Source organism: Salmo trutta, chromosome 9 (assembly GCF_901001165.1).
Source record: "Salmo trutta chromosome 9, fSalTru1.1, whole genome shotgun sequence".
Classification (NCBI taxonomy): Eukaryota; Metazoa; Chordata; class Actinopteri; order Salmoniformes; family Salmonidae; genus Salmo; species Salmo trutta.
Window position 1 is genome coordinate 41,905 of NC_042965.1, and position 26,906 is coordinate 68,810.

The following is a 26,906-nucleotide window of genomic DNA, read 5'->3' on the forward strand; positions in this document are numbered from 1 at the left end:
CCTCTGTCACGCCCTGACCAAACTACAAAACAATTAACCTTATATACTGGCCAGGACGTGACACACACACACACACACGCACGCACGCACACACATACCCCTACGAGACAGACCGAGAGAGAGAGAGACATAGAGATTTGATTCATTAAAGGTAAGATACATTTTATTTTTAAATATAATTTTTTATTCTAAAATGTTAATACCGAAATAACTACTGTACAGACCTTAAAACATATTACTATTATTAAAATATGTTCTATGCAATGTTAAACTATACCTCTGTTTTTTTACTAAAAATGTATATTAAACATATATATTATTATCACCCAATACTATACTTTAATACCCCTTAAATGTTTACATGTATAATTGTTTTGTTGTAGGAAAGACAGAGACATATGGCCCGAGGAAGAGCTGTCATTCATTGAAGGTAAATTACATTTTTAAAACCCTGTGCAATATGCAATATTAAACTATACCTTGTTTATTTTTTATTTTTTATTTTTACTAAATATTTATATAAATCATACATATTATTATCATACAATACTGCACTTTAATATCCATTAAATGTTTACATGTATAATTATTATTTAATTCCTTTCATGTATTTGTCTTAGAAAATAATGTTTTCAGACAGTTGTTTCAAAGACCTTCCACACACACCTACATGCTCACACACACGCACACATGCACACACGCAACCTTTGAGGGACAGAGACAGAGAGAGCCTGTTATGTGTAATTAATCTCTAATTACTTACTTAGAGAAAAAGGCCTTATGAAGAGGCTATTGTAAATCCCCATCGTCATGCTGTGAGCGCGTCAGACATCGTCTCTTCCACGATGGATCTCATGAACGCTGTCACACCCCACGAGGGGGGAGACAGAGGTCATGAGATCCCCAGACGCCCCCCAGGACCCCCACTGTTTTCAGACAGTTGTTTCAAAGACCTTCCACACACACACACATGCTCACACACACGCACACACCCCCCTTTGAGGGACAGAGACAGAGAGAGAGCCTGATATTTCATTCAATGTAAATTACATTTTTTAAATCTTTAGTACCTAAATGCATACATATTACACGTTATTATTGAATAATACTACATATACATGTTTATATGTAATTGTTCTTTAATTCCTTTCTTAGAGAAAAAGTCCTTGGGAAGGATCTATTGTAAACCAACACCCCATCTGTCTCTAAATCCCCATCGTCAACCTGTGAGTGCTTCAGACATTGTCTCTTCCATGACGGAACTCCAGGGGCTTCCAGGTTTCGTATGTTTTCTTTTCCATTATAGATCAACCTTCTTGCCTTTAGGCCCAAGTTATGACTTGAGGACAGAAGGGCCCATCATCAGAAATGTTCACGATGTTGGAAAAGATTTTCCAGTTGTTTCATAATTTCAAGGACTTTAAAATAATCTCCCCACCTAAAGATAAAGACAGGCACAAAATAGTTGACCTCTGTGCATGCTTTTGAAAATACATACAAACTAACTGATTTGGTTGCATTTGAACTATTGAATTCAGCACAACCTAAAATTGTCACTTTGGTGTCTGGATTATATTCCACTGAAGAGATTCTTATGGCTTTCAAATCATCTTGCCCGCAGACTTCCTCTTCCAAAGTGTACCCCGGCAGGGATATTATTAGGAGTGTGTATCGGAGGTGAAGCTAGGTGCAGGAGAGCAGAGTGTAGTGAACAGGCGCACTTTTTATTCCGGTCAAAATGACAGCACAAAAATAACATAAAATGTGCCCAAAACATGGAACATAGACAAAAAGTAATGCGCGTAACAATATCCAGAATATCAAAATACACGTAACACAAACAATCCTACACAAAGGCATGGTGGGGAACAGAGGAATAAATACATATAAATTGATTGAGGAATCAATCACCAGGTGTGCAGGGAACAAGAGCGGCGATGGCTAGAAAGCCGGTGACGTCGACCGCCGAATGCCGCCCAAAAAGGAGAGGAGCCGACTTCGGCGGAAGTCGTGACAGATATTCCACTCAGGACCTGTTCGATCTGACATAGAGCAAGTCTTATCTTTAGCCATTCTCATATCCGCAACGCAGGAGAAAAACTCCCTGTTTTTGGTTGAAAAAGGATGTTGAGGCAGCTGTTTGTGAAAATCTTCACCGTTGAATCATCCGGTTGGAAAATGTACCCCATATGTCCGTCACTCATATCCAGCACACCATTACAACAATCAGGGGCATCACAACGAATGGGTTCAATGGTTTAGTCATTGTGTTCATGACACGAAGGACACAATACCCCAAGAATTGGTTAAGGAGCCATGTTTTATTTATTTCTTCTTTAGAGTATTCTGTGGTTTATCTCTCTTGAGGTTTCTTGTCGCTCATAGTGTTCACAGCTCTTACTTATATTCAGGCATACCCACCAGAAATTACTTTTTCACATACACGCTCCCTAAACAGCAGATCCATAAGTTCACTACAAAATTTCCCAACTGTTTCAAATGTTCAAACACATTCAACAAGGTCACTGCACATCAATCACCAGGACTGCTTTATTGCAAACACATGCTTTACCCAAACAGCTGCACTATCTGGCTACATAAGCACTCACTCGATAGCGTGAGAACATCCGGACAGGAATCATGGAGTGACCAAAAATATATTTTATATTTCATATTTTTCAAAGTAGCCACCCTTTTCTTTGATGACAGCTTTGCACAGTCTTGGCATTCTCTCAACCAGCTTCACCTGGAATGCTTTTCCAACACTCTTTAAGGGGTTCCTACATATGCTGAGCAATTGTTGGCTGCTTTTCCTTCACTCTGCGGTCCAACTCATCCCAAACCATCTCAAGTGGGTTGAGGTTATGTGATTGTGGAGGCCAGGTCATCTGATGCAGCACTCCATCACTCTCCTTCTTGGTCAAATAGCCTTTACACAGCCTGAGGTGTGTTGAGTCATTGTCCTGTTGAAAAACAAATGATAGTCCCACTAAGGGCAAACCAGATGGGATGGCATATCGCTGCAAAATGCTGTGGTAGCCATGCTGGTTAATTGTACCTTGAAATCTAAATAAATCACTGAAAGTGTCACCAGCAAAGCACCCCCACACCATCACACCTCCTCCTCCATGCTTCATGTTGGGAATCACACATGCAGGGATCATCTGTTCACCTACTCTGCGTCTCACAAAGACACGGTGGTTGGAACCAAAAATCTCAAATTTGGACTCATCAGACCAAAGGACAGATTTCCACCGGTCTAATGTCCATTGCTCATGTTTCTTGGCCCAAGCAAGTCTCTTCTTATTATTGGTGTCCTTTAGTAGTGGTTTCTTTGCAGCAATTCGACTATGAAGGCCTGATTCACACAGTCTCCATTGAACAGTTGATGTTGAGATGTGTCTGTTACTTGAACTATGTGAAGAATTTATTTGGGCTACAATTTCTGAGGCTGGTAATTCTAATTAGCTTATCCTTTGCAGCAGAGGTAACTCTGTGTCTTCCTTTCCTGTGGCGGTCCTCATGAGAGCCAGATTCGTCAGAGTGCTTGATGGTTTTTGCAACAGCACTTGAAGAAACTTTCAAAGTTCTTGAAATTTTATGGATTGACTGACATTCATGTCTTCAAGTAATGATGGAGTGGCATTTCTCTTTGCTTACCAAATAGGGCTATCTTCTGTATACCACTGGTTCTCATGAGGACCACCACAGGAAAGGAAGACCCAGAGCTACCTTGTCACAACACATCTGATTGGCTCAAACGCATTAAGAAGGAAAGAAATTCCACAAATTAACTTTTAACAATGCCTGTTAATTGAAAATCATTCCAGGTGACTACCTCATATAGCTGGTTGAGAGAATGCCAAGAGTGTGCAAAGCTGTCATCATGGCAAAGGGTGGCTACTTTGAAGAATCTAAAATCTAAAATATATTTTGATTTGTTTAACACTTTTTTGGTTACTATATGATTCCAAATGTGTTATTTCATAGTTTTGATCTCTTCACTATATTCTACAATGTAGAAAAAAGTAAAAATAAAGAAAGAACATTGAATGAGTAGTTGTGTCCAAACTTTTTACTGGTACACAGACACACAGACACACAGACACACAGACATACAGACACACAGACAGACAGACAGACAGACAGACAGACAGACAGACAGACAGACATCCCTTTCCTTTGCAAATTATATATACATATATATTCACATGAACACATACATGCCCGGACCTCCGATACTCACAGACACCATTCAAATAGTTTTAGAAACTTTAGGGTGTTTTCTATCCAAAGCCAATAATTATATGCATATTCTCGTTTCTGGGCAGGAGTAATAATCAGATTAAATCGGGTACGTTTTTTATCCGGCCGTGAAAATACTGCCCCCTATCCATAACAGGTTAAAAAGATATGCAAAGAAAAAGATGTAAAAGGATATATACAAGGGACACGACAGGACAAAGACGTCTGACTACTACGCCATCTTGGATGTTTTCTTGAGTAAGACAGATCCAAAATGCAGGTGTTTCAGCCTAGCTCAGTGCTTTCTGTGGTGGTGTGGTGAGCCAGTAGAAAATAGGAGCATTGCGCCGTGATTGGCTCAGTGTTCTGTCACTCATGGGGACACTACGTTATCGCCAAGTTTATGTCCTTAGTAAGGGTAGACATCCAAAATGTCAGCCCTTTAGGTCCTGCCATAGAGTTATATTACAAGTGCCTTTTCACGAAGGCTCAAGGTCATTGGCCACAGATAAAATTATGTAAAATTGCGTTACATGTACAGTAGCTTTGATTGGACTGATCATGTCAACATATTACTTTCAAAGTCTTAGCTAGCAGTCATCATCATGAATCAAGTTGATAATCTACTGGCAAATGCTTTCTAATCCTTGTCATATGAAGAGAAATAATGAAGATAAAACATATCGGTGCTCATCAGCCATTGGACATAAACATTAAACAACAAGTGGTTTGGAAGGAATCGGTGACAGTGGCTAACTGCAAGCATTGCAACTGGGAAGTCGGGAATAAACGAGCTCAGACTAGGAAAATACGTTCGAACGGTCATCCAACTCGGAATTGTAAATCTTTCTCTTATGACAAAATTTGCCCACGAAGGACGGCCGCGCCACCTTCCTGTTCAAGTGAGCACATCACAACAAGGTGAGTCCAAAAATGTCTTATATGCTGCTGCATAAATTATGTAATATGCTAGGGAGATATGTATACTGTAGCTAAGAAAGTAAAACTAAATGTATGTTGTGTAATAAGATGTTAGTAGCCCATGTGCCTCACCCAAATAATTTGGTCTATTTTCACCTCTTAATTTCGCCTATCATTACTGTTCTGACTCGGTGGTGCACAATGTAGCTGTTTTTGAGAAATGACATCATCTAATATTAAGAGCTTTCAATGTCTGCTTATATGGCCCCTTTATTCATCCTACGGTTCTGACTTGGTGTACAGGGAAAATACTGTAAGAGCAGCCCATGTTCTGAATTCTGTCACTGTACATTTCAAAAGTGCTGAACACATTATATTGACTGCTTTCGTCTTAGCGCGCTCATTAATGTCTTCATCTAAATTACAGAATGCCTCTTATCCACTCATCGTTCCCTAATGTCATAGTTTGTAAATTTCAATTATCAGTAGAAACTACATTTGTTTAATCAAGTCAGCTATATCAGCTATGTTTTTTTAAAAGGCAGTAAACAAGGCTGGATTAATTGTTTTGATGCCAGACAAGGCTCCGCTGATAGCCAGGTGTAGCAGTGGTAAGAATTCACTCCATGGTGCTGAAAAGAAAGCTCTGCTGTTGGGACAGCTTTATGTAGGCCCGAACAGTTTGTGGGCACTGCTTGTCGCCGTTATAGTGCAATTAATGTATTGTTTCGTGTTGTGTTGTATTGTGTAGTGGCTTTGCTGGCATGCATCTAAAAAAATGGGAAGTTTGCCCCGCCAAGATGTACATGCTAAAATCGCTACTGGCCGTGCCCTTTGATGCTTATCCTCTCTGGCTGGCGAATTTCATAGGTGAGGGCTTTTATTCTGAAAGTTCGTGAACGCCAACAAAACCACAGAAGAAGAAAAAAAACGGAAAATCTGTTTTATTTGTTGCGGTTCAGAAGGACAACTTGTTAGATAGCTAGCTCAATTATCTGCGACCAGCACTTGCTAAATTCACAGATAACCTAATCTGCGTTTTTGATTTAACTCGAAGCGGCTGTTTACAACATATTTCCACGGGAGAACACCTATGGTCTCTGGAGAAGTCGCATGGTCGCTGGAGAAGATGCTAGCTGTGCGCCAATTTCTACCTAACACAATGACCAACTACAGAGCTTTTCATACACAACTGTCGTCCATCATGGATGCATTGACCAAAGCGGCGGTGGCAGATATCTGCGAGCTCGTAGATGACAGTTATGCTGTTTTACAATTGGAAATCTCTCGAAGCCACAAAGAGAATGAGGCATTGAAAAGGAAACTCGAGTTGATAGAGACCATCATTGCGCGTGGGCAGAGAGGGAATATGGCTGAAACAAACCACCACGCTAACATTGATTCCCTCAATGCCGGTAAGTGTGTGTGTGTGTGTGTGTGTGTGTGTGTGTGTGTGTGTGTGTGTGTCGCCAGCTCTAGCTGAAATTTTAACATGCCTGCAAGGCCTGAAAACTAAACCCAAAAATGTTTTTCGCAGCTAAGAGGAGTTGCCACATTATTCCAATAGGTGTCTCCATAATGACAATCTAAATACAACTGGTAAACTTGCTTTACCTTGTTCTCAGCATTTCTCCCTTCGTTATTGGTTCATCACACCAAATTATTTTAATCTGAACCATAGAAGTGATTGATAGTGAATGGTAATATGTATTTTTTTTCTCCCAGAAAACATTGTAAAATAACACAATGTTAAACATTGTGAAATAGTAATAATACAAGTCACATTGCTCTAATATAATCACGTTTTCAACAGGAGTATATAAATCAAAAAGCCCCAACCGTTTGCATTTCATAAAAAAAATGTAATTCATGTATGGCTGTAGCCTGACTTCCCAGTCATCTATCCCTCTTAAGATGGAAAGAGAAGATATCCATCATGAGTCAAGTACATCGTTTTATTCTACGATCAATTAATCAACTTTTATAATTTGATAGTCAGTAATGGAGTTAATCAGTTCCTCTCTGTCCTCACCTGCAGGAGACTGTTTCTCCTCTGACTTCAGATTTTTGGGCAATGTCAGGTAGCTAGCTTGCTACATACAGGGCTCCAAACTAACTTTTTTCATCACTGTCCCAGAATCATTCTGAAGTGCAATTTAACTGTCTCAATGTATTTATATATAAATACAGTGCATTCGGAAAGTATTCAGACCCCTTCCCTTTCTCAACATTTTGTTACGTTACAGCCTTATTCTAAAATGTATTAAATACATTTTTTCCTCATCAATCTACTGTTGACTAACCCCATTACGCACAAATTTGCGCAATCGCGGCATTCAAACGAGGCTGCAATGAAAACTAATGGACTGTAGTGACTGTGTTGGCATCAAAATCCGGGGTGAGAACTACGTTTCTGTTCAAGCGTTGATTCACATGGTAATAACCCGATAGTATTGAAGAAGAGTTGAAAAAAAGTACCCCTCTGACGCTGTACGTTAAATTGTGATGTGTCATAACGTAACGTATAGCACGCATAATGCAACTCATTCTGTGTCGTACAGTCTCTCTCCACCAGGTGTAGCGCTTCTCTCACAGATTAAAAATAAGAAAGGGACAGGGTAACGGGGATACCTGGTCAATTGTACAACTGAATGCATACATTTTTTGCGTTATCACTGCAAGCCATCAAGACTCAAATGCCGCGACAGCCGCTGTTTACTTCTGAAGATAACTTTAGCGACGCCCTAAAAACCCGATTGAAATTCGACACACACCTTCAAGTAGATATTAATGACACATTATATAAACTCTTTATAGTGTTTTATTTACATTTTAGAGGTGATGAGTTGGACAGATCGGATGAAAAAAGCAGTTTCGCCACACGGCTGATCTCCCCCTTTCACTATCAAGCAGTAGGTATCGCTTCCCCACCTGCCATTTTTAAAAAGACCTGACGGAGCTCATTGCCTCCTTCAATCATGCAGAGATGGGCAGCATGAATGTCTCGTTTTGGATTTTGCTGGAAAGGGGAGAAATTGTGCTTTACATTGGTATTCATATTACATTTTTAGGGCACTAAAATAAGGTCAATTGTATGTTACAGCGCAATGTACAAAAGTGCGTTAGTTAACTACAATACCCCATAATAACAAAGATAAAACAGGTCAATAGAAATTTTTGCAAATGGATAATTTAAAAAAAATCCGAAATACCTTATTTACATAACTATTCAGACCCTTTGCTATCATTATGGGGTATTGTGTATAGATTGATGAGGGGGAAAAAACAATTTAATCCGTTTTAGAATAAGGCTGTAACCTAACAAAATCTGGAAAAGTCAAGTGGTCTGAATACTTTCCGAAGTCAGTGTGTATATATACACAGTACCAGTCAAAGGTTTGTACACCTACTCATTCAAGGGTTTTTCTTTATTTTTATTATTTTCTACATTGTAGAACAATAGTGAAGACATCAAAACTATGAAATAACACATATGGAATCATGTAGTAATTGTTAAACAAATCAAAATCAATTTTATATTTGAAATTCCTCAAAGTAGCCACCCTTTGCCTTGACAGCTTTGCACACGCTTGGCATTCTCTCAACCAGCTTCATGAGGTAGTCACCTGTAATGCATTTCAATTAACAGGTGTGCCTTGTTAACCTCTCTGGGGTATGTGGGACGATTTCGTCCCACCTACGTAACAGCTACTGAAATTCCAGTGGCGCGATTTTTGAATCGTTAGAAATACTATTACTTCAATTTCTCAAACATATGACTATTTTACAGCTATTTAAAGACAAGAATCTCGTTAATCTAACCCCACTGTCCGATTTCAAAAAGGCTTTACAACGAAAGCAAAACATTAGATTATGTCAGCAGAGTGCCCAGCCAGAAAAAATCAGACAGCCATTTTTCAAGCTAGCATATCATGTCACATAAACCCAAACCACAGCTAAATGCAGCACTAACCTTTGATGATCTTCATCAGATGACACACCTAGGACATTGTGTTATACAATACATGCATGTCTGTTCAATCAAGTTCATATTTATATCAAAAAACAGCTTTTTGCATTAGCATGTGACGTTCAGAAAACGCATAACCCCCGGCAAACTTCCGTTGAATTTACTAACAGTTTGCTAAATTACTCACGATAAACGTTCACAAAAAGCATAACAATTATTTTAAGAATTATAGATACATTACTCCTCTATGCACTCGATATGTCCGATTTTAAAATAGCTTTTCGGATGAAGCACATTTTGCAATAATCTAAGTACATAGCCCGGCATTACAGGGCTAGCTATTTAGATACCCACCCAGGTCAGCATCCACCAAAATCACATTTCCTATAAGAAAAATGTTCTTACCTTGCTTGTTCTTCATCAGAATACACTGCCAGGACTTCTACTTCAATAACAAATGTTGGTTTGGTCCCAAATAATCCATCGTTATATCCAAACAGCGACGTTTTGTTCGTGAGTTCTAGAATGCTTCTTCGCGGTCCCGCGCATGGCGCATTGGCGTGTCAAAAATGTCTAACTATTCCATTACCGTACTTCGAAGCATGTCAACCGCTGTTTAAAACCAATTTTTATGCCATTCAACTCGTAGATTAGTGATAATATTCCGACCGGGAGTATGCATTGAGCCTAAACAGCCAAATAAAATTTCTCCTCAGAAGCGACTCATGCACGCGCATCATTCAAAGGTCCTCGGAGCATCCACTTACAAAAGGCGATAATCTGTTTCAACCTGAGGCTCCCTCGTAAACCTTCAGTTATTTCGCGGGCTCTGAGAGCCTATTGGAGCCCTGGGAATTGTCACGTTACAGCTAAGATCCTTACTTTTCAATAAAAAGATGCAAGACGCACGACTCCTTGTCAGACAAGGTACTTCCTGCTTGAAACCTTGTCAGGTTTTTGCCTGCCATAGGAGTTCTGTTATACTCACAGACACCATTCAAACGGTTTTAGAAAATTCAGAGTGTTTTCTATCCAAACCTGAACAATAATATGCATATTCTAGCTTCTGAGTTGGTGTAGGAGGCAGTTAAAAATGGGAACATATTTTTTCCAAAATTCTCAATACTGCCCCCTACCCCAAACAGGTTAAAAGTTAATTTGTGTAATTAACTTTTTGGGGGTGCTTTGCTGGTGACACTGTCAGGATTTATTTAGAATTCAAGGCACACTTAACCAGCATGGCTACCACAGCATTCTGCAGCGATACGCCGTCCTATCTGGTTTGCGCTTAGTGGGACTGTCATTTGTTTTTCAACGTGACAATGACCCAACACACCTCCAGGCTGTGTAAGGGCTATTTAACCAATAAGGAGAGGGATGGTGCTGCATCAGGTGACCTGGTCGTCACAATCACACAACCTCAACCCAATTGAGATGGTTTGGGATGAGTTTGACCGCAGAGTGAAGGAAAAGTAACCAGCATATGTGGGAACTCCTTCAAGACTGTTGGAAAAGCTTTCCAGGTGAAGCTGGTTGAGAGAATGCCAAGAGGGTGCAAAGCTGTCATCAAGGCAAAGGGTGGCAACTTTGAGGAATCTCAAATATAAAATATATTTTGATTTGTTTAACACTTTTGTGGTTACTACATGATTCCACGTGTTATTTCATAGTTTTGATGTCTTCACTATTATTCTACAATGTAGAGAATACTAAAAATAAAGAAAAACCTGGTGACTCCGGGATGCTGGCCTTCTAGGCGGAGTTGCAAAGACAAAGCCATCTCAGACTGGCCAATAAAAAAAGATTAAGATGGGGAAAAGAACACAGACACTGGACAGAGGAACTCTGCCTAGAAGGCCAGCCTCCAGGAGTCGCCTCTTCACTGTTGACGTTGAGACTGGTGTTTTGTGGGTACTATTTAATGAAGCTGCCAGTTGAGGACTTGTGAAGCGTCTTTCTCAAACCAGACACACTAATGTACTTGTCCTCTTGCTCAGTTGTGCACCGGGGCCTCCCATGCTTTCTATTCTGGTTAGAGATAGTTTGCGCTGTTCTGTGAAGGGAGTAGTACACAGCGTTATACGAGATCTTCAGTTTCTTGGCAATTTCTCTCATGGAATAGCCTTCATTTCTCAGAACCATAATAGACTGACGAGTTCCAGAAGAAAGGTCTTTGTTTCTGGCCATTTTGAGCCTGTAATCGAACCCATGCTGATGCTCCAGATACTCAACTAGTCTAAAGAAGGCCAGTTTTATTGCTTCTTTAATCAGGAGGACAACAGTTTTCAGCTGTGCTAACATAATTGCAAAAGGGTTTTCTAATGATCAATTAGCCTTTTAAATGACAAACTTGGATTAGCTAACACAACATGCCGTTGGAACACAGGAGTGATGGTTGCTGATAATGGGCCTCTGTATGCCTATGTAGATATTCCATTAAAAATCTTCTGTTTCCAGCTACAATAGTAATTTACAACATTAACAATGTTCACTGTATTTCTGATCAATTTGATGTTATCTTAATAGACAAAAAAATGTGCTTTTCTTTGAAAAACAACCAAACTTGTGTGCACACCCCTTTAAATTAGTGGATTCGGCTATTTCAGCCACACCCATTGCTGACAGGTGTATAAAGTCGAGCACACAGCCATGCAAACACCGACAGTAGAATGGCCTTACTGAAGAGCAAAGTCACTTTCAACGTGGCACCATCATAGGATGCTAACTTTCCAACAAGTCAGTTCGTCAAATTTCTGCCCTGCTCGAGCTGCCCCAGTCAACTGTAAGTGCTGTTATTGTTTAGTAGAAACGTCTAGGAGCAACAATGGCTCAGCTGTGAAGTGGTAGGCCACACAAGTTCACCGAACGGAACTGCTGAAGCGCGTAGAGCGTAAAAATCGTGTGTCCTCGGTTGCAACTCTCACTACCAAGTTCCAAACTGCCTCTGGAAGCAACATCAGCAGAACTGTTTGTTGGGAGCTTCATGAAATCGGTTTCCATGGCAGAGCAGTCACACACAAGCCTAAGATCACCATGCGCAATGCCAAGTGTCTGCTGGAGTGGTGTAAACCTCATCGCCATTGGACTTTGGAGCAGTGGAAATGCGTTCTATGGAGTGATGAAGCATGCTCCACCATCTGGCAGTCCGACAGACAAACCTGGGTTTGGCAGATGCCAGAAGAACGCTACCTTCCCCAATGTATAGTGCCAACTGTAAAGTTTGGTGGAGGAGGAATAATGGTCTAGGGCTGTTTTTCATGGTTTGGGCGAGGCCCCTTAGTTCCAGTGAAGGGAAATCTTAACGCTACAGCATACAATGACATTCTAGATGTTTCTGTGCTTCCAACTTTGTGCCCCCGCGCTCAGTTGGTGTGGAAGAACTTGACTGGCCTGCACAAACTCTTGACCTCAACTCCATCGAACACCTTTTGGATGAATTGGAACGCCGACTGCGAACCAGGCCCAATCGCCCAACATCAGTGCCCAACCTCACTAATGCTTGTATGGCTGAATGGAAGCAAGTCCCTGCAGCAATGTTCTAACATTTAGTGAAAGCCTTCCCACAAGAGTGGTGGCTGTTATAGAAGCTAAGGGGGGACCAACTCCATATTAATGCCCATGATTTTGGAATGAGACGAGCAGGTGTCCTCATACTTTTGGTCGTGTGTGTGTGTTTTGATGGTCTTGTCCCTCGTGTGATTCATTGATGGCACATACTGTCTTCATTACAATATTGTAGCTTACTTAGTTATCAGGCCTACTTCTCACTTTGTCCTAGAACATTCATCTTCATCTGGAAGGGCTGCCTGTACCAAGCAGTCACATGAAAATCTAAGAAGAGCTGGAAAGATCACAGCTGTTCGGGAAGCCACAGAACAGTCTGAAAATAAAGAGGTAATAGAAAAAAGTCTACATGAAGCTTTATTAGAGCTGGTTTATGGCTCTCTCGTGTTCTGTTTTGCCATCCATGTTTTATTGATGATAAATCCTGTTGAGAGCCCAACTTAAAAAACATCAGTGACCACTAGACCGCAGTCTAATGGTTTCCACTACAACCTAACTGAAACCATTACTTGGTGGTTCCATTACATTGAGTGTCTTGGGACATGTTCCATTAGGAAGTAGTGGTCTCTACTGGTGAAATCACAATGTCTATACCAGGGGTGTCAAACTAATTTTGCCCTGCAGGCCGCATTTGGTCTTACATTTTTTTTTTTTTCAATTTATTTAACTACCGTAAATTCCGGACTATAAGCCGCAACTTTTTTTCCCAGGCTTTGAACCTCGCGGCTTAAACAATGACGCGGCTAATATATGGTAGAATTTTTTTTTCTTCAAAAAAAACAACATTCTGTGACGTGCTCAGTTTTTTGGCGGCATAAAGCTTTCATTAGACCAATGAAATTTACGAACGGGTTAAGGTCAAACAACTTTTTTGTTTACTGTTTAGATTAAATCGAGCGCTCTCAAACTTCCCATAATTCTGATTACAGTAGTCATTTTGTCACCCTCATCATGGCAAAGACACGGAGAAATGCATATGATGCAGCTTTCAAGTTGAAGGCGATTGATCTGGCTGTTGGAAAAGGAAATAGAGCTGCTGCACGGGAGCTTGGTCTTAATGAGTCGATGATAAGACGTTGGAAACAGCAGCGTGAGGAATTGACTCAGTGCAAAAAGACAACTAAAGCTTACTGCAAATTTTTTATTTTTTGTTACAAGCCGTGTTTCGTTAAAGCCTGTGTAAAGTTCATTTGTTTCAATGTACCGGTAGCCACCTGCGGCTTATAGACATGAGCGGCTTATTTATGTTCAAAATAATATATATTTTTAAAATTCAGTGGGTGTGGCTTATATTCAGGTGCGCTTAATAGTCCAGAAATTACGGTAGGCAAGTCAGTTGAGAACAAATTCTTATTTTACAATGACGGCCTACACCAGCCAAACCCGGACGACGCTGGGCCAATTGTGTTTTACCCTATGGGACTCCCAATCACGGCCGGTTGTGATACAGCCTGGATTAGAGGTCGGCCGATTATGGTTTTTCAACGCCGATACCGATTTGTTGGAGGGCCAAAAAAAAAAGCCGATGCCGATTAAATCGGACAATTTAAATAATAAAACAATTATATATATATATTTTTTGTAATAATGACAATTACAACAATACTGAATGAACACTTATTTTAACTTAATATAATACATCAATAAAATCAATTTAGCCTCAAATAAATAATGAAACATGTTCAATTTGGTTTAAATAATGCAAAAACTAAGTGTTGGAGAAGAAAGTAAAAGTGCAATATGTGCCATGTAAGAAAGCTAATGTTCCTTGCTCAGAACATGAGAACATATGAAAGCTGGTGGTTCCTTTTAACATGAGTCTTCAATATTCCCAGGTAAGAAGTTTTTAGGTTGTAGTTATTATAGGAATTATGACTCTCTATACGATTTGTATTTCATATACCTTTGACTATTGCATGTTCTTATAGGCACTTTAGTATTGCCAGTGTAACAGTATAGCTTCCGTCCCTCTCCTCGCTCCTACCTGGGCTCGAACCAGGAACACATTGACAACAGCCACCCTCGAAGCAGCGTTACCCATGCAGAGCAAGGGGAACAACTACTCCAAGTCTCAGAGCGAGTGACATTTGAAACACTATTAGCGCGCACCCGGCTAACTAGCTAGCCATTTCACATCGATTACACCAGCCTAATCTTGGGAGTTGATAGGCTTGAAGTCATAAACAGTGGAATGCATTGCGAAGCGTTGCTGGCAAAACGCACGAAAGTGCTGTTTTGAATGAATGCTTACGAGCCTGCTGCTACCTACCACCGCTCAGTCAGACTGCTCTATCAAATCATAGACTTAATTATAACATAACACACAGAAATACGAGCCTTAGGTCATTAATATGGTCGAATCCGGAAACTATCATCTCGAAAACAACACATTTTTCCTGTCAGTGAAATACAGAACCGTTCCGTATTTTATCTAACGGGTGGCATCCCTAAGTCTAAACCTTCAATGTTATGTCATAATTACGTAAATTCTGGCAAATTAGTTCGCAACGAGCCAGGCGGCACAAACTGTTGCATATACCCTGACTGCGTGCAATGAACGCAGAATGACACAATTTCACCTGGTTAATATTGCCTGCTAGCCTGGATTTCTTTTAGCTAAATATGCAGGTTTAAAAATATATACTTCTGTGTATTGATTTTAAGAAAGGCATTGATGTTTATGGTTAGGTACAGTCGTGCAACGATTGTGCTTTTTTCGTAAATGCCCTTTTGTTAAATCATCCCCGTTTGGCGAAGTCGGCTGTCTTTGTTAGGAAGAAATAGTCTTCACAGTTCGCAACGAGCCAAGCGGCCCAAACTGCTGCATATACCCTGACTCTGTTTGCAAGAGAAGTGACACATTTTCCCTAGTTAAAAGAAATTCATGTTAGCAGGCAATATTAACTAAATATGCAGGTTAAAAATATATACTTGTGTATTGATTTTAAGAAAGGCATTGATGTTTATGGTTGGAGCAGCGTGTACCTAAGCGATTACATGCAACGCAGGACAGGCTAGATAAACTAGTAATATCATCAACCATGTGTAGTTAACTAGTGATTATGATTGATTGATTGTTTTTTATAAGATAAGTTTATTGCTAGCTAGCAACTTACCTTGGCTTCTTACTGCATTCGCGTAACAGGCAGGCTCCTCGTGGAGTGCAATGTAAAGCAGGTGGTTAGAGCGTTGGACTAGTTAACCTGTAAGGTTGCAAGATTGAATCCCCGAGCTGACAAGGTAAAAATCTGTCGTTCTGCCCCAGAACAAGGCAGTTAACGCCCGTTCCTAGGCCGTCATTGAAAAGAAGAATGTGTTCTTAACCTGTCTGGGAACGTGGGACGCTTGCCAACAGCCAGTGGAATCGCGTCGCGCGAAATACAAATACCTCATAAATCCTATAACTTCAATTTCTCAAACATATGACTATTTTACACCATTTTATAGATACACCTCTCCTGAATCGAACCACGTTGTCCGATTTCAAAAAGGCTTTACAGCAAAAGCAAAACATTAGATTGTTAGGACAGTACCCTGCCCAAAAAAAAATCACACTGCCATTTTCAAAGCAACTTGCATGCATCACAAATACCCAAAACACAGCTAAATGCAGCACTAACCTTTGACAATCTTCATCAGATGACAATCCTAGGACATCATGTTACACAATACATGCATTTTTTGTTCGATAAAGTTCATATTTATATATAAAAACAGTATTTTACATCGGCGTGTGACGTTCAGAAAATATTTTCCCTCAAATGCTTCCGGTGAAGCAGCGCTACAATTTACAAAATTACTATTCGAAAACATTGTTAAAATGTAATATTGTCATTCAAAGAATTATAGATTAACATCGTGAATGCAACCGCATTGACAGATTTAAAAATAACTTTACTGGGAAATCACACTTTGCAATAAACGACGTGGTATGCTCAGAAAAATAGGCTAGGCGATACATGTTAGCACCATCTTGGAACCATCTAAAATCAAATATACTGTTGTAAATATTCCCTTACCTTTGATTATCTTCATCAGAAGGCACTTCCAGGAATCCCAGGTGCACAACAAATGTAGTTTTGTTCGAAAAAGTTAATAATTTATGTCCCAATAGTTCCTTCTTGTTAGCGAGTACCGAAGGCTACTCATAATGTACGAGGCGCGCTGGACTTGTCATCACGAATGTACAAAAAATATATATTTACATTCGTTCAAACATGTCAAACGTTGTATAACATAAATCTTTAGGGCCTTTTTCAACCAGAACTTCAATAATATTCAAGGCGGACGATTGCATTGTCTTACTAAACGTTTCGGAAACAAAAGGGTTCCCATGGGCGCCCGCGTCATAGTAGTAATGGCCCTCCCCCTGTGACCAACTTCCCAAGCCTCTCTTTGGGTCAGTTTCTACCATAGAAGACTCAAACCACTTTGTAAAGACTGTTGACATCTAGTGGAAGCCTTAGGAAGTGCTAAATGATTAATAAGTCCCTGTGTGTTTCAATGGCAAAGGCTTGAAAGTGATTCCACACATCAGATTTCCACTTCCTGTTAGGATTTGCCTCTGTTATACTCACAGACACCATTCAAACAGTTTTAGAAACTTTGGAGTGTTTTCTATCCAAATCTACTAATTATATGCATATTCTAGTTACTGGGCAGGAGTAGTAACCAGATTAAATCGGGTACGTTTTTTATCCGGCCGTGCAAATACTGCCCCCTATCCCCAACAGGTTAACTGACTTGCCTAGTTTAAATAAAGGTCTAAAAAACAAATCGGCCAAAAATACCGATTTACGATTGTTATGAAAACTTGAAATCGTCCCTAATTAATCGGTCGACCTCTAGCCTGGATTCGAACCAGGTTGTCTGTAGTGACGCCTCTAGCACTGAGATGCAGTGCCTTAGACCACTGCGCCACTCGGGAGCTCCGGAGGAACGCACTGAAAATGTGTTTATATTTCCTTCAAAATGTGCTGGTCCTCTATCCATTGTTTTCAGAATTTTAAATCCTCCCTGACCTAACATGTATTTCGGTAATTGTTAGCAAGTTGGACAGAGTGAAGAGATTATTAATATAGTTCAATTTTTATTGGATTTTATTCATTTTAGGTTGTTTCGAAATCATATGCGACCTGTGAGCTGTATGTTTGACACCCCTGGTCTGTACAAAAATATTATGGTATTAATGTCTTGTTTGTCTTTTACCTTTTAAACATGACTTACAGTACATGCCCCCAATTTTGCTGCCTCTACAACTCATTCTGCAAACCCTGCATCTTCCTGTATTTTCAATTAAATATGCTCTCTCGCCATATCAGGTGGTTTTGCGGGTACCTGAAGAGAAGATCGGACCTGACATAGTCTTAATCAAGGAGGAGAAGCTGGGCAGGGACTTGGATAGTAGTAATGACACACAGGATGTTCTGCTATTCAGTGAGAAGGGTAAGTGAAAGGTGTACACATGAATTGTTAGCCAAGTTGAATTGCATGGAAGTTGCAAATTCTGTCTGTTATGTCAACTGCTTTTCTCTCCCCGATGTCAAGTGGTAAAGTGAACTTAGTTGAATCACACTCCTAACATTATCACACACAAAATTAAGTGTAGGCCTACACAATTTCCCCCATTACTGGCAATATTGCTCCTCACATCAATGCTGACAATCATTTGTTGCGAGCGTTGTGGCCCAAACTGGTTCGACTGCATCTCCCTGACATTAGTTGTAGATGGCTGAGCTACAACCCAATTTGAAATGTTTTTGAGACATATGTAGAAAATATTTTTCTACATTATTATTGCTTGTGTAGGGCAATATGTACCCACACCCTGTTGCCACATCTCCTACTTCTCCCCTTACAAAACAATGGAAACACAGGTTCATCGCTGTGTTTGACATTCCTATTTGCTCCAATCTCTTCCCTAAGGTACTGAGGTGTCGTATCCTGAAGTGGATGACGGTGAAGAAGGGCCATCCAGAATAACCTCTTCCACCATGACTGCGAGGGAGTGGGACCGAAGTGGAGAGGATAGTGGCCACCGATCCGAGCAGGGGAATGAGAGTTCTCAGAGGACTCCCCAGTTTTTGCGTTCTAAGTTCACGGCCGGAAGTTGGAACCCCCTGAGCCTTGACTACACGCTGCATGAGACACCCAGTGAGTCTGGGTCCAGTCCACCGGGGAGGAATGATGAAATGGAGACAGTGGAACCCGTTTATGATTTCCCTTTAGAAACCGACACCGTCCCCTCTACTCACCCGACAGGGAAACGGTTTCCCTTTGAACCAGAGAGTAGTCCAAATTCTCTCGCTGGGAATTTCGAAATGAAAAGAGAAGTTTCCATGGTCAGCTCTCTACCCTACGACGTGGAACTGGATATGTGTTCTTCATGGAGCAACCAGGATATGCTGGGAATGGTTTCCATGCAGGATGGGAAATACCTGAAACCGGACCGCAGAGAATTGCTGCTTGACAAGGTTGCAGACTTGAGCTCTGTCCATTATCAAATGACTGCCGCCGGACTTCACGCTGCAGCCAAGTATGACAGCAGAGACGGCAAGCGTTTTATTTGCACCTTCTGCAGCAAGTGTTTTACATCGTCGCGAAATCTGGAGACACACCTGCGGGTTCACACAGGAGAGAGACCATACAGCTGCACCCAGTGCGGGAAGAGGTTCACCCAGTCTGGCCATCTGAAAACGCATCAGAGCGTACACACTGGAGAGCGGCCATTTGCCTGCGAGCAGTGTGGTAAAAGGTTTGCAGGGAAACAAAATTTGAGGTTACACCAACAGAAAAACCACCCTAATCTGTGAGGTGTAAGGCTAGTTGAGAGCTCCACGAACACAGTTATGCCTAACATTTTTAGAAGCATTAGACCAGAACCTTGACACTGTTTGACGTCTAAGTTTGAACATTAGTCATGAAGAATAGGCTATTTTGTATTTTCACACTGATATGTTTTGATGGATGAATTCCGCAAGAATGGTGGAGGTGAAAAACATGGTCTAACATTGCTATGCTCCAATTTAAATTTTTGTTCCATTTAATTGCCTTTGAAATGATACAATTGATAATATTTAACCCAATGAAACAAAGCTATTTGATGAGACATTATTACCACTGGAATGTATTTTGAAAATGGAACAGTCTTTCCATATAATTTGTTACGATAATGGTCACACTTTAAATTTACCACAATTCATAAAGGCTTATGTATGCTATAGCATACATAAAGTCTTAAGAACTATAGAGTGCATTGCCTAATGCATCATATTCTACTATGGAAATTCCCTTTGCTTTACAAAGGGTTGTAACTATATGTAACAATATAACATTATTAGTGTGCTTGCAAGAAGATAACTCATGTCAGGCCGGAACTGTAAGAGACAATGTGTTCTCCCAGTAAACTTACCTTTTTATAATACAGACAGTAGGAAAGTTTATTTAAAGTTCAGAAGCTAGCAGATTCATTACTTGCCAACAGCTGCAAATCCCAGTTAAACGACATCACGTTTTGAAGTTCACTTTCATTGTTTTGTCTAATAACACTATCATGAATCTACAAAGACGTTTTGTGGGTCAGTAGCTAGGTTTCCATCCAATTGGCGATTTTCATGCCAAAATTATCAAATCTGCATGAAGAAAATGCTCGTTTTCTAACCAATGGTCTGTTTTCACCAAACTGACTTGTTGCGTGTACAAATCAGTGCCTGATGAGGTAGTGCACACAATTTACTTTTCCGTTTAAGTTTTCAGGTACCGAATAAAATGTGTTCAATGTGTTTTCATTGCATTTTCAATTCTACCGATAGCTTTGTCACAAACTGTTGCATTAAATAGCAAATGTGCCTACTCTGGTCTTGGAACATGCGCTCTAGCCAACAGCTCGCAGATACAGTATGCTAGTCTACATGATGAGATTATTATGGATAAGACTGAGAATATTTATTTGTCAAACAGCAGTTTGAACAAAATACAATTTCAGCTAAACCCTAAGTACAGTATCTAACAAAATAACTACATTATGGCGTTCACTAACTATTTGCATGTCATAGAAATGTGGGTACATTTGTGGATAAAATTCAAAATTTCTCAACCTTTTAAATGTATTGATTTACCTGTTTACTGAGACCATGTGTTTTATTAGCTCAGTTTTTTACCATAAAACATGCTGTAAACATGACATTTACAACTCCAGGGTCAGAACATGCTCCAGGCCAGATTTGGCTGTTGCATGTTACATTTTGCAATGTACCATAACCCATTATGTAATTTCCCCCCAAAAAACAGGGTTACGTGGGCAAATCAAATTTTATTGGTCACATACAAGTGTTTAGCAGAAGTTATTGCGGGTGCAGAGAAATGCGTGTATTCCTAAGCGCTAGAAGCACGGCAGCCCTCTGTCGGCATCATTTTCCCAGATTACACATGGTGTAATGCTGATGGTGACATTACACGATATTGGTTGTATTGAGCAAAGCCCCCAGATAAGGCAATGTCATATGTAATGCCACCATTTTATACAGTTGGAATATGACCATAGGTGATTTGTGAAACATCTATGGTGTTTATTATGAAGATGTACACTATATAAAGCCTTTATAGATTGTAGTTTAAAGTGGGAGACATGTAATTAGCATGTGATTGTCAATATTTGGGTTTGGCAGTGTGTTGACATTGAAGGTGAATAACTTCCACAATATGTCTGAAATTAGTGAGTCAGAAGTGTTTTATTAGTTGTTCATATGCAATATAAAAAGTCAGGAATAAGTCAATTCTAGCTCACCATCAGGCAATTGTTGAACTTGTGCATTGCAATATATTTCTAATATTCATGAATATCCGTTTTGTAAGTTCAGAGTTCCTTTTATAATGCATTTACATAACTGTCACATAATACACTTCACAATTTAAAAACAAGACTGGTATACAGTGGCAAGAAAAAGTATGTGAACCTTTTGGAAATACCTGGATTTCTGCATAAATTGGTCATAACATTTGATCTAATCTTTGTCTAGGTCACAACAATAGACAAACAAAGTCCGCTTAAACTAATAAAACACAAACAATGATACGTTTTCATGTCTTTATTGAAAACACTGTGTAAACATTCACGGTGCAAGGTGGGAAAAGTATGTGAACCCTTGGATTTAATAACTGGTTGACCCTCCTTTGGCAGCAATAACCTCAACCAAACATTTTCTGTGGTTGCGGATCAGACCTGCACAACAGTCAGGAGTAGTTTTGGACCATTCCTCTTTACAAAGCCGTTTCAGTTCAACAATATACTTGGGATGTCTGGTGTGAACTGCTCTCGAGGTTATGCCACAGCATCTCAATTGGGTTGAGGTCAGGACTCTGACTGGGCTCTGACAGAAGGTGTATTTTCTTCTGGTGAAGCCATTCTGTTGTTGATTTACTAATGTGTTTTGGGTCGTTGTCCTGTTGCATCACCCAACTTCTGTTGAGCTTCAATTGGTGGACAGAGAGCCTAACATTCTCCTGCAAAATTTCTTGATGAACTTGGGAATTAATTTTTCCGTCAACGATAGCAAGCTGTCCAGTCCCTGAGGCAGCAAAACAGCCCCAAACCATGATGCTCCCTCATCATACTTTACAGATGGGATGAGGTTTTGATGTTTGTGTGCTGTGCCTTTTTTTTTCTCCACACGTGTTCCTTCCAAACAACTCAACTGTAGTTTCATCTGTCCACAATATATTTTGCCAGTAGCGCTGTGGAACATCCAGGTGCACTTTTGCAAACTTCAGACGTGCAGCAATGTGTTTTTTGGACAGCAGTGGCTTCTTCCGTGGTGTCCTCCCATGAACACCATTCTTGCTTAGTGTTTTAAGTATCGTAGACTCGTCAACAGAGATGTTAGTATGTTCCAGAGATTTCTGTAAGTCTTTAGCTGACACTCTAGGATTCTTCTTAACCTCATTGAGCATCCTGCGCTGTGCTCTTGCAGTCATCTTTGCAGGACGGCCACTCCTAGGGAGAGTAGTAACAGTGCTGAACTTTCTCCATTTATAGACAATTTGTCTTACCGTGGACGGATGAACATCGAGGCTTTTAGAGATACTTTTGTAACCCTTTCCAGCTTTATGCAAGTCAACAATTCTTAATCTTAGGTCTTCTGAGATCTCTTTTGTTATTGGCATGGTTCACATCAGGCAATGATTCTCGTGAATAGCAAACTCAAATTTTGTGAGTTTTTTTATTAGGGCAAGGCAGCTCTAACCAACATCTCCAATCTCATCTCATTGATTGGACTCCAGGTTAGCTCCCTTTTGATTCCAATGAGCTTTTGGAGAAGTCATTAGCGTAGGGGTTCACATACTTTTTCCAACCTACACTGAATGTTTAAATAATATATATATATACTTTGTGTTATTAGTTTAAGCACACTGTTTGTCTGTTGTTGGGACAGTTTATAAGACAGTTCTTATTTGATTTATGTTTGTCGGACCCATCTATGTGAAGCTAGCCACAATAAGGATTAGCCACAATAGTGGACTTTGCGGTTAGCATGAAATAAAAGTATATGCATAATTCTACTATTTCAATTAATTTGCATCAGTCAATGACACTTATTTTGAGGGCAAACTGCAAATTCCACATTTGTGTCTAATCCTTATTGTGGCTAGCTTCACAACACATAACCCGGTCTGGTCGAGCGTCACTAGCCAGATGAAGCTAGCTGGCTGCTTATAACGTTAGCTTTGGGCAACAGGGTTAAGTAGCTGGCTTTCTGTTTATTTTCATAAACTGAAGTTCAATTTCAATAGGCGAACAACAAGTGGCAACCTAGCCAATACTTACAAGGATTCCTAAATCATTGCTAAGAATAATGAAAATGACTGCAGTTTCTACTGGTCATTGTTTTCAGGCTGGTTGTATTGGAGCTAGCTAGGTACCAAGCTAAAGCTAGCTACCCCGGAAGTTGTGCTCGAACAAATGATGCTTTATTACCAACGCAGTATTGTAAACACATCGTTCGTGGCTGGTGTTTGCTTGTTGGCAGACTTTTTTACCTGTTCCTCTGTGGAGATGTCTCACATCTCCACAGAGGAACTCTGGAGCTCTGTCAGAGTGACCATCGGGTTCTTGGTCACCTCCCTGACCAAGGCCCTTCTACCCATATTGCTCAGTTTGGCCGGGCTGCCAGCTCTAGGAAGAGTTTGTGGTTCCAAACTTTTTCCATTTAAGAATGAAGGAGGCCACAGTGTTCTTGGACCTTTTAATGCTGCAGAAATGTTTTGGTATTCTTCAAAGTAGCCACCCTTTGCATTTGACAGCTTTGCACACTCTTGGCATTCTCTCAACCAGTTTCACCTGGAATGCTTTTCCAACAGTCTTCCCACAAGCTGAGCACTTGTTGGCTGCTTTTCTTTCACTCTGCGCTCCAACTCATCCCAAACCATCTCAATTGGGTTGAGGTCGGGTGATTGTGGAGGCCAGGTCATCTGATGCAGTACTCCGTCACTCTCCTTGGTCAAATGGCCCTTACACAGCCTGGAGGTGTGTGGGGTCATTGTCCTGTTGAAAAACAAATGATAGTCCCACTAAGCGCAAACCAGATGGGATGGCATATCGCTGCAGAGTGCTGTGGTAGCCATGTTGGTTAAGGTAATGATGTCATTTTGGTCTTTCATCAAATATCCCTATCTTCTGAATACCTTGTCACAACACAGCTGATTGGCGCAAAGGCATCAAGGAGGAAAGAAATTCCACAAATGAAATTTTAACAAGGCACACCTGTTAATTGAAATGCATTCCAGGTGACTACCTCATGAAGCTGGTTGAGAGAATGCAAAGAGTGTGCCTAGCTGTCATCAAGGCAAAGGGTGGCTACTTTGAAGAATCTCAAATATAGAATATGTTTTTGGTTACTACATGATTCCATGTGTTATTTCATAGTTGTGATGTATTCACTATTATTCTACAATGTAGAAAATAGTAAAAATAAAGAAACCCTGGAATGAGTAGGTGTGTCCAAACTTTTGACTCACACTGTACACATGTTCATGAAATACAATAGATGGCCGTAATCACCCCCAGACACACCTTGTTAACTTGATGGGCCTTGTAATCATCTGGCGAAGTGGAGTCTTTTCTTTAGACATGTAGCTAAACAATGAACCATAACCCCAAACCATACTATTAGCAATACAAACAAACTCATAGCTAGCCACCAAGCATGAAATGCTGTAGAATGAATCTGCAGCTAGCTAACATTAGTCTACAACTAGCCATGCAAATGGTTTTCTGAAATACAAATAATATTACTACACAGATCCTACAGATCTCAGCCAATCATGGCTAGCGGGAAGGTTCCTGACTTTTTCTGTGGATAAACCAACTACGCTCCTAATTGATCTATTTTATTTGTATGTACAGATGGCATACATCTAAATACGAGTTCACATGTTCCAGAAAGCATTTCTGTCCAAAAAACGCATTTTGATAAAATACAAAAATATTATGTTAACATTTCTCTCCTGTGAAGTAGTGACTGCGACATACACCTAGCTTCCTGAAACGGGTCACAAATGAGCTAATCATAACCAGTGTTGTTGTCGAGTCACTAAATCTCAAGTTCGAGTCGACTCCCAAGTCCCCTTTGCTTGAGTCCAAGTCGAGTCACGAGTCCCTACGGCTCGTTCAAGTCACGAGTCCCTATGGCTGAAGTTCAAGTCCTAGTGCTTGAGTCCTGGTCCATGTGCTCAAGCCTGAGTTACTGGGTCTGAGTTTCATGTTGTTCCGGTCTTCGCTTCTGTTTCGGTCTTCGCTTCTGTTTTTCTGTTATATATTTGACAGTGCACCACACTCTTTGCTCCATCTATTGATTTGGCTCGGATTTGTTCAAAAAAATAATTTTGCCCCATGGTCATAATTGCCTGCAATATGCAATAGCCCATGAAACAAATAAGTACTTCAAACACGAGTTGGTTTCGGGTTGTGGTTTGATGTGGGTGTCTCGTATGTATGTTTGCAGGTGGGAAGAGTTTGTCAATTAGCTTCAGCCGGCTGGTGTGCGACCGTGGCAAAATTGGTTTGACTATGGATAGCCTATCTCCGGGGCTAGTTAAAGACCGTCAATTATTACACAATGTAAATGAGACAATATTTTCCTGTTGCACACCTTTGTTTTCTAATTAAATGCTTTCAATATTTGTATATGAAGTTATACAATTTATAGTTGGTTTGAGGTTAAGTCATTCAAATTTGAAGCAATTGGAATTTTAACAATGTCCCATGTACATTATGTAATTTACTGATAGTCCATAACTAGCCCCATAGGGATACCCAAATTTACCACAGGCATTACAATCGGGTCGTGTGCAGCTGCACTCCAAATTGATGATTACTTGTGTGCTGCCAGCTGTGGGCATATGGGTAGGGTTGAAATATTGATTGTCATTGCCTAGCATGCAGAAAGGCTCATACCCAAAATGTTCATGTGGCAATAAAACTATAGATGTGTTCGAATACCCATACTAATATACTGTATACTACATGCTTAATGACTATATACTATTAGTTAATTTTAGTATACTGTAAATGAATGGTAGCCTTTCAGTTGAGCGTACTAGCGCAACGCCTGTCTACCGGAAGTTGTTGCTATTGTCGTGACATGACTGTCATTATCATGTGATGACTGCTATTTATCAAATAATTACCTACTACATTTAATTATTACTCTATTTTAAATGAATCATGTACCAATTAACTCATTAGGAATTTGGGGCACCACGGGAAACGTTGTTTAACGAGTTACCGTCTCCCGAATTAACTCAAGAATGTATAGATATAATACCAATCACTAATTAATCATTTCCTCATATCACTTTCATTCTGAATGTCGTAGACCTCGTAAATCTGCACAAACTCGGGTCTCACTGATCATTCCGTACAACACAAATGTATTTGATTGATTATTTACTAACAAGCTAAATGATAAGAGACACACACACAGGTTATTGATTAGAAAGTTAATACGATGACAACAGGTCCCTAGTGGACCAACACAATAAGGCATTTGTTACACAGGATGGAGATTTAAAGAGAGAGAAAGGGAAGCAACACTTGGATACATTTGTACGCTATGCTTAGAAATAATGTAATGATGTATTTACAGTTGAAGTCAGAAGTTTACATACACTTAGGTTGGAGTCATTAAAACTCGTTTTTCAACCACTCCAC

General features: G+C 40.1%; 1 protein-coding gene across 2 annotated transcripts; it reads left to right on the forward strand.

Moving 5' to 3' along the window:
* Nucleotides 1-6,026: 6,026 nt before the first annotated feature.
* si:dkey-7l6.3 (zinc finger protein Gfi-1b) lies at nt 6,027-21,771 on the forward strand. Of its 2 annotated transcripts, XM_029761997.1 has the most exons (4): nt 6,027-6,581; nt 12,915-13,030; nt 18,022-18,145; nt 18,626-21,771. In XM_029761997.1, exons 1-4 carry the CDS (start codon nt 6,260-6,262, stop codon nt 19,510-19,512), a joined length of 1,449 nt encoding a protein of 482 aa, XP_029617857.1. In that variant the 5' UTR covers nt 6,027-6,259; the 3' UTR covers nt 19,513-21,771. The 2 variants fall into 2 exon arrangements, with proteins under 2 accessions (XP_029617857.1, XP_029617858.1); XM_029761998.1 differs by lacking the exon at nt 12,915-13,030 and having other exon boundaries at nt 6,028-6,581.
* Nucleotides 21,772-26,906: the final 5,135 nt, after the last annotated feature.

What these genes read in the sequence shown, in the direction of transcription:
- si:dkey-7l6.3 (XM_029761997.1), top strand. Translation starts at nt 6,260, where the DNA reads ATGGTCTCTGGAGAAGTCGCATGGTCGCTGGAGAAGATGCTAGCTGTG. An exon ending in CATTGATTCCCTCAATGCCG is followed by an intron (nt 6,582 to 12,914) that starts GTAAGTGTGTGT and finishes ACTTTGTCCTAG; the next exon opens with AACATTCATCTTCATCTGGA. An exon ending in TCTGCTATTCAGTGAGAAGG is followed by an intron (nt 18,146 to 18,625) that starts GTAAGTGAAAGG and finishes CTCTTCCCTAAG; the next exon opens with GTACTGAGGTGTCGTATCCT.